Source organism: Enhydra lutris, unplaced genomic scaffold (genome assembly GCF_002288905.1).
Source record: "Enhydra lutris kenyoni isolate GAN:26980312 unplaced genomic scaffold, ASM228890v2 scaffoldscaffold85, whole genome shotgun sequence".
Taxonomy (NCBI): Eukaryota; Metazoa; Chordata; class Mammalia; order Carnivora; family Mustelidae; genus Enhydra; species Enhydra lutris.
In genome coordinates, this window is record NW_019154169.1 from 5,121,091 (window position 1) to 5,129,129 (window position 8,039).

General features: G+C 54.1%; 1 protein-coding gene across 2 annotated transcripts in view; it reads left to right on the forward strand.

The window, feature by feature from the left end:
- The first annotated feature begins 3,730 nt into the window (after positions 1–3,730).
- Positions 3,731–8,039, forward strand: part of LOC111161562 (Rho GTPase activating protein 33) — an 11,861-nt gene continuing 7,552 nt past the window's right edge. Inside the window, exons 1-12 of one of the 2 annotated variants that reach the window (XM_022525303.1) lie at positions 3,731–3,840; positions 4,909–5,006; positions 5,085–5,169; positions 5,537–5,617; positions 5,721–5,858; positions 6,273–6,365; positions 6,928–7,050; positions 7,139–7,216; positions 7,300–7,366; positions 7,450–7,509; positions 7,603–7,755; positions 7,839–7,941. In XM_022525303.1, the coding sequence (XP_022381011.1) occupies positions 3,814–3,840; positions 4,909–5,006; positions 5,085–5,169; positions 5,537–5,617; positions 5,721–5,858; positions 6,273–6,365; positions 6,928–7,050; positions 7,139–7,216; positions 7,300–7,366; positions 7,450–7,509; positions 7,603–7,755; positions 7,839–7,941 (1,106 nt within the window). In that variant the 5' untranslated portion in view covers positions 3,731–3,813. Of the gene's footprint in view, positions 3,841–4,843; positions 5,007–5,084; positions 5,170–5,536; positions 5,618–5,720; positions 5,859–6,272; positions 6,366–6,927; positions 7,051–7,138; positions 7,217–7,299; positions 7,367–7,449; positions 7,510–7,602; positions 7,756–7,838; positions 7,942–8,039 lie in introns of those variants that run through there. The other variant, XM_022525302.1, reaches the window with a different exon arrangement.

Sequence of the window (8,039 nt, forward strand, 5' to 3'; positions counted from 1 at the left end):
CACACCTTGTCATTGGCCCAGCCTGTCCCTTGAAGATATCCCAGGTCCCTGGCCTTAAGTGTATGTATTCATTCCCAGGTGCTCTCATCTAGCTTCACCTGTCTGAACTTTTGAAAAACCTGTTGTTTTGCCTGTAAATTCTTTGATGCACTTCCCATTAAGAAGTAGAGTCAGTGTCCCTTCTCCCTGAAACTAGGTAGAACTTTGGGGACTGCCTCAACAAATAGAATACAGAGGAAATGACACTGCTTTAAGTTTCTAAACCAGATTAGAAAAGATGATACAATTTCCATCTGGTGGCCCAGCATCCCCTCTGTTTTGTGTGCTTTGGAGCCCTGGGCTGCCATGTAAAAAGTGCAGTTGCCCTACTGAGGGATTTTGGTGACAGGTGTATGCACTTGTCAAGATTCAGTGAAAATTCTGAATTTTATTGTAGGTAGAGTTGATCTCAAAATAAAAACAAATATTGAACTCTAGTTAAAGATATGCATGCTGAAGTGTTTAGGGGACAGTATACCAATATCTTATTTATTCTGAAATATATCCAAAAAATAGTGAGACTATTGGAATAGAATGAATAGAGTAATAGGTGAATGTAGATACAGTAAAATGTCAGTGGTAGGATCTAAGTGGTGGGTATTTGGGTGTCTACTGTGAAATTCTTCAACTTTGCTATATGTTAGAAACTTTTCATAATAAAATATTGGGAGAATTTATGATTAGGATTATTTTGATATCTGTATTTATTAAAAGGGGAGGATAGAACAGGTTTCTGTTAAAAGTAGCTTCTGAGGGCTCCTGGGTGGCTCAGTCAGATAAATGTTTATTTGATTTTGGCTCAGGTCATGATCCTGGAATCCTGGGACTGAGTCCCGTGTCAGACTCCCCACTGCTTCTCCCTCTGCCTTTCTCCCTGCTGGTGCTCCTTCTCTCAAATAAAGAAAGAAAGAAATCTTTTTTAAAAAGTAGCTCTGTATATCATAGACATGGTATATATTTGTTTTCAGCCTTTTTGAACAAACCATACATTTAAATGACATTTTAAAAAAAGGAAATTGCTGTTTAGATATAAAGAGAAATGAAAGATGTTTATAGTAGCAGAACTTGATCTGGTTGGGGGTGACTGGAGCCTACAAGAATTTCTGAGGAAGTTACACTTAAGCTGAGACAGGTAGGAATTAACTCATTGTCAAAGGGCCATTCTAATTACTATTGCTGGATTATAAATCATCCCCAAAATTTAATGGCATAAAACAATCATTTTATTATGTTCATGGATTCTGTGAATCAGAAATTCGGGCAGGGCACAGTTGGGGACAGCTTATTTCTGCTCCATGATGTTTAGGGGTTCACTGGAAAGACTCAAAGGTGACTTGACAGCCAGGGACAGAATATCTGGAGCTTCTTCTCTTACAAGTCTGGCACCAGGGCTCAGATGACTCCAAGGCTGGGCTCAGATGGAACTGTAGCCTGTAGTGCTTACACGTGGTCTCTCCACAGCGCTTGGGCTTCCTCAAAGCATGGCTTCCTGGCCATAGGTGCACTTCTCACATGATGCCGCAAAGCTCTGGAGCTAGTCATTCCAGCAGACAAAAAGGAAGATGCATTGCTTTTTTGCAACTTAGCCTTGGACATAGCACGTCAATTCCACTATTCTCTGTTGGTTGAAGTTGTCAGTCTTGCTCAGATTCAAGGGGTAGAGGACACAGACTCCAGCTTTTCATGAAAGCAGTGTCAAGGAATTTGCAGTCATTTTAAAGACTGCAGGCAATGGGAACATCATGTAAGAAATCCCTGCAATGGGAGTGAAGTCAGCAAGTTCAATAAGCTGAAATAAGGAACTCTAAATTGACCCCTCCTCAGCATTCCCTTTCCCCAATCCTGGCTTAATTTTTTATCCTTAGAATTTATCACCTTCTGATTTGCTATATTTTTGAATATTTTGTTCATTGTTTTCTCCCACCAGCTTTTGAGCCCCATGTGAGCAGGATATCTTTTCCTTTGTTTTGGTTACTGATGTAGCCACAAAGTAAGTAACTAGAGTTTTTGAAAGAGTGAATAAATCAAAGCGGTACTCTCTGAGGTGAGGGCCCCTGTTGAGAACACGACCAGGGGAAAAGTTCTCTTGGAAAGGGCGTTGTTAATAGCCTTTTTTGGGCCTGGCTCAAGCCAGAGGCGGAACGATTGGGACTGGCTTTATGGGAGGTGTGTGGTCTTGTTTCTGGCATTGCGGGCTAAACCAGTTCCTAGGGAAAAGGAGTCAAAGCTGGAGGCCGGCCTGTAAGAAGCAGTAGAGCAGGAGGCAAGGGCAAATATCCAGTGGGGAGGGCAAGGCCGAGTCGCAGAGTGCCTAGGATAACGTCCGAGGCAGGGTATCTGAGTCCGTGAAAACCGTCCACTGGCAAATGCCCTCAGTATTCTGTGGGCGGTGTCGGGGTCAGGACTGACAAGCTGGAGCTACAGGATTGAGACGTTGAAAAGCTGCCTGGGGATGGAGAGAAGCTCTGAGGCCATGGAAGAACCCAACTAAGAGTGTCAAAGGGGGAAAAAAGTGTCAGAGGACTGGTCACTGAGAATGGACTAAGGGGAGGGCTCAATGCTTAGTGTTAGAAGTGTAGGAAGCAAAGCATAAAGAACCTAGGGGTGTGTCTCAGGAGGGCAATGAGAGCCAATGAAGAGCAGTCATGGGCGCGGCGCTGTCAAACTTCGCTGGGCGGGACCGAAGGCACCGAGCCAGGGATGGGACCGAAGCCTAAGCCAATGAAAACCCGACAGGTGGGCGGGACGGCCAAGGGTGGAGCCAATGAGAAGCGGCGCCGCGTCCCCGCTGCCCCCGCCTCCGTGGGGCGCGCGCCGGAGCCACGGGCAGCCGTTAGGGGCGGGGCCTGCAGCCGCCCGCGCGCGGCTCGCGCCCTCCCCTTTGTGTCGCCATGGCGGCGGCAGCGGCGACGAGGACGACGAGCGAGGGGTCGAGCGCAGCCGGCGCCTGAAGAGGCTACGCTACCATGGTGGTGAGGGGCCCACGCGGCCGTCAGTCCGTCTGCGTGTCAGTCTGTCTGCGCGCGGCCCCGCCCCGCGCGCCCCGCCCCCGGCCCCGCCCGAGCCCGCGGCCTGCGCCGCCCCTCACCCCTCGTCTAGGTCCCTCTCGTCCCCCGGTCGGGTCTTGGGCCCGAGCTCTTACCCCGGCCCCGCCCCCTCAGTGTGCATCCCCTTCCACGCCCTGGATGGCGGTGACAGTGGCCGAGGACCCAGGCTTGGGGGGATGGGCTAGTCCCGGGAAGGACCCGCACCGCCGGTTGCCCCCTCCCCGGGACCTGCTAAAGCTTCCTGGGTTCTTCGCCAGCCCCCATCCCACAGCCATCCTCAGCGTCTTCTCCCAACCTCCATCCCTCCCTGGCTAGCCCCCTCCCCCTCCTACCACCAGCCCCTTTCGCGTTCTTGAGCCCCACCCCCATCCGGCTCCATCCTCAGCCTGACCCTTTTCTTCTCATTCTCACTCCGTTCTGCTCCCTCTCAATCAACCCTCTCCTACCCCTCCATCGGCCTGAGCCTCAGCCTCTCCAGCATCTCCCCTGCCCTTACACCCCAACCCCACACCAGCAGTGTACTTCTGGCTAGATCCTAGGGTCCTTCTCCATCTTCTTGTCCTCACCCTCCCTCCCCACCATCTCCCTTTCCCACCATGCTGCTCCTGCTCATTCATCCATTCATTCCCTCATTCGCTCACTTAACAGACATTCCCTGATACTTCCTGGCAGAGCCCATGTTCCAGGCGCAAAGAAATTCACGTCCCGTCCTGCCTTGGGGATCTTCATGGGCTGGAGAGGGACAGAACCGAGGGTGAGACCCAAGGATGAACCTGGGGTCGCAGGGATATGAAGGAGGGAGTGGCTAGAGCCTGGCCTGGGAAATACCTATCTGGCAGCTGGTTAATTTACTCATCAGATTTTACCCAGCTCCTGCTGTGTGACTGGGCACTGGGACCCAGAGAAGAATTAGGCTCAACCTTCCTTGTGAGGAGCATCAGTTCTGTGCCCAGCTCTGTACTGGGTCGCTGATTCTGGGGAAGTCACAGTCCAGTGGGGGGAGATGGACTTGTCACCTGTGGTCTCTCAGAGTGCTCAGGGCTGGGATGGGAGAACCTCAGGGGATAGAGTAGTCTAGAAGAGCAGGCTGACACTTCCAGGACAGGGAATAATAGAGATGAGACCTGAGGGATGAGGAGGACGGAACCTACGGAAAGGATAAGGAAGAGTGAGTGTTCCTTGCAGAGGGAACAACCTTTGCAAAGGCCTAGGAGGAAATGAGAAGATGGTGCTTTGTTGGACTCTTAGAAGTTTGAAAGCTTCCAGAGTGGAGGCCGAAGGGGGAAGATGGGACTGGAAAGGTAAACACATCTGAGAATTCAGACTTTATCTAAGCTAACAGGGAGCCGTTGAAGGTCTATGATCTGTGGAGAGACAGGCAGATATGTGTGGTATGAAAATTATACTGGCGCTTGCTGTGAAGAAGCTGGCAGAAGGGGAGAGGTTGGAAGCAGGAAGATTGATAAGTTGGGAGCTGTGATTGTCCAGACATCAATAAAAGGTGTGGAGAGGCACATGGGGCATGACTATACTCTGCAGGGGCTAAAGGAGAGCTTTAAACAGGGAGAGATAGTACCAGCATGTGCTTTCCCTCCCTCACCTTCAGGCTGTGCTCTTCCAGCCCCCCACCCCAGACCACACACAAAGAAGCAGGCCCACCCTTAGTTGTTCTCACCTCCCCCTGACCTACCCTTCTGCTCCATGCTTAGGACAGCCTATGGAGCAATTCGGGCCTCTGGGCCCAGGCTCACAGATAACAATGCTCCCGTTGTCTCTCTGCTCCCATCTCTGGAGGCCTCTGATTCTTCTTTCTGTTCTACAGGCTCGCAGCACTGACAGCCTGGATGGCCCAGGGGAGGGCTCAGTGCAGCCCTTGCCTCACACTGGGGGGCCCAGTGTGAAGGGGAAGCCTGGGAAAAGGTGAGAGATGAGGGTGAGGTTCAGCTTAGGAGGGGGGCTGAATGCAGGAGCCACCAGTGACGTGTACCTGTCCCCCAGGCTCTCGGCTCCTCGAGGTCCCTTCCCCCGGTTGGCTGACTGTGCCCATTTCCACTACGAGAATGTTGACTTTGGCCATATTCAGGTATGAGGGCTTTGCACCAGGTGGGAGGGCAGAGAGCCTCCCCAACCCTGAAGCAATATCAGCCACTTTACCCTTAAAACCTGTCTCAGGAATAGGTGCTCCTCCCACCTGAGCAGTCAGTGGCAAGAGTCGCAGGGCGGAAGGGGAGCACGGTTCATTCATTCGTTCGTTTCTTTATTCATTCACCTAACCTTTTGTTAAGTGTAGGCTCTGTGCCAGGACGCTGTACTCTGAGACATCACCAGGCCCTGCCCTCAGGGAGGCCAAGGCCAGGGTTGCAGACCCATCTCTAGATAGTGCCCACCTGGAAAGATCAGGACTGGGACAAAAGTGAGGCTCCTCCCTGGGCCTTTATTTCCCTCTGCAGCTCCTGCTGTCTCCAGAGCGTGAAGGCCCCAGCTTCTCTGGAGAGAATGAGCTGGTGTTTGGGGTGCAGGTGACCTGTCAGGTGAGGCCACCCCCTTCTCATCTGGCCTGACAGATTGGTTTTTGTGGTTCCCAGCTCAGTGTAATGGGACTACTAGCCCTTTCTGTCCCTCCTGCCCCCACAGGGCCGCTCCTGGCCAGTTCTCCGAAGTTATGATGACTTCCGATCCCTGGATGCCCACCTACACCGGTGCATATTTGACAGGAGGTTCTCCTGCCTCCCAGAGCTTCCTCCACCCCCAGAGGGTGCCAGGGCTGCCCAGGTAAACTGCTGGTTGTCTCAGCCCCCTGTCCCCCAGCTATGGTGTGTCCTCCTGAGCAATGTGGGAAGCCGTCAAGAGAGGATAGTGAAATACTTAAACACTGGTATGGCCCAGGTTCCAACCAGTCGGAAGGGAGAGGCCCATGACGAAGCTGCAGCAGGGAGGCTCCTTTCAGTTTTAGGATAATGAGGTGTTCCAGGGGATTCGGTGGGAGAGTCAGTGGGGCCCCGCCCAGTGCGGGCACACAGGAGCCTGGCAGCCCATTTACTAACTGATATGGAAATAGGTCAGTGCTTACCAGTGGAGCGGCACCATGCGTTCAGGCTGAATCCCAGCCCTGCCTAGGGCAGTAGAGTAGGGCAGCGAACTCTCTCAAGGTCCCCTCACAAAAGCCCCCTGATAACCTGCCCCCAGATGCTGGTACCCCTGCTGCTGCAGTACCTGGAGACCCTGTCGGGCCTGGTGGACAGTAACCTCAACTGCGGGCCTGTGCTCACCTGGATGGAGGTGTGCCCGGGAAGGGGGGCTTGGAGCTGGGAGGGAGCGAGGGCCATCTGAGGAGTGAGGACCAGTCTGTGAGTGTGTGTGGGCGCAGGAAAGAAACAAGCCAGAGTGGAGGAGGTGCTGGTATTTCAGTGTCTGTGTGGGCACATGCCTGTGAGGGAGAATGAGTGTGTGTGTGTGTGTGTGTGTGTGTGTGTGTGTGTGTGTGTGTGAGAGAGAGAGAGAGAGAGAGAGAGCAGGCATTGGACTGTGCGCATGTGAACATTTCAGGATCTATCAGTTAGAAATAGGTTTGACTGTAACTCCTAGAACACCGGGCCCACAGTGGCTCCAACCAGGAGGTTTTCAGAGAGGAGATGAGCTTGTCTGCTATGGAGGATGAGGGCACCAGGGTGTCCCGGGACATGAGAGGGGAGGAGGGGCTTTGTTGGACAAGAGTTTAGGTGTTTGACCCATAGCTCTGACCGACAGAGGCTCTCATGTGGGGAACTAGTGGCCTCCTCCCGGCCTGGAGGAACCTTCTCTGCCTTTATTGTCTCCTCCTCGTGGTCTCTCCCCACTTCAGCTGGACAACCATGGCCGGCGCCTGCTCCTCAGTGAGGAGGCCTCTCTCAACATCCCCGCAGTGGCCGCCGCGCACGTCATCAAGCGGTACACAGCCCAGGCACCAGATGAGCTGTCCTTTGAGGTGAGGCCATGGGGAAGCAGACTCCGGCTGGGCTCCCCACTTCCCTTGTCCCTTCTGACCCTCCCTCCAATGACCGTCCCTCTCCCAGGTGGGAGACATTGTCTCCGTGATCGACATGCCGCCCACTGAGGATCGGAGCTGGTGGCGGGGCAAACGAGGCTTCCAGGTGAGCCTGGCTCGGGCGGATGGGAGGTCCAGGGCACCTCGCCAGCTAGGGTGGCCCACTCACTGACCCCAAACCCTCCTCAGGTCGGTTTCTTCCCCAGTGAGTGTGTGGAACTGTTCACGGAACGGCCTGGTCCAGGACTAAAGGGGGGTAAGTACCAGGGGCAAAATGGGGAGGCCTCCCTGCCTCCTTTGCCCATCATCCAGTCTTTCCACCCATTGTTCACCCCACAGAAGCCGATGGTCCCCAGTGCGGTGTCCCAACGCCCCAGGGTGTCTCCTCTCTGACCTCAGGTAATGGGACAAGAGGCCAGGCCCCTGCCCACCCCACCCGCCATGGGACCCGTGGTCGCACTGACCCTCTGTGACTTGCCTTTACTCCCACAGCTGTGCCCCGGCCACGTGGGAAGCTGGCGGGCCTCCTCAGAACCTTCATGCGCTCCCGCCCCTCCCGGCAGCGGCTGCGGCAGCGGGGCATCCTGCGGCAGAGGGTGTTTGGCTGTGACCTTGGCGAGCACCTCAGTAATTCAGGCCAAGATGGTGAGGCCCCATGTCCACCTGCCCAGCCTGCTCCTCCGTCCCCATTGCAGCCTGCCCAGACCTCAGCCCCTGCTTCCTCCCAGTGCCCCAGGTGCTTCGCTGCTGCTCTGAGTTTATCGAGGCCCACGGGGTGGTGGATGGAATCTACCGGCTCTCAGGAGTGTCATCCAACATCCAGAGGCTACGGTGAGGGCCCTCTGCCAAGCCCTTCCTTCCGCAAACACTCACTGAGCATCATCTCTCTTCCAGGCCCTGTGCCATGTGATTGGGACACAGAGTTATGC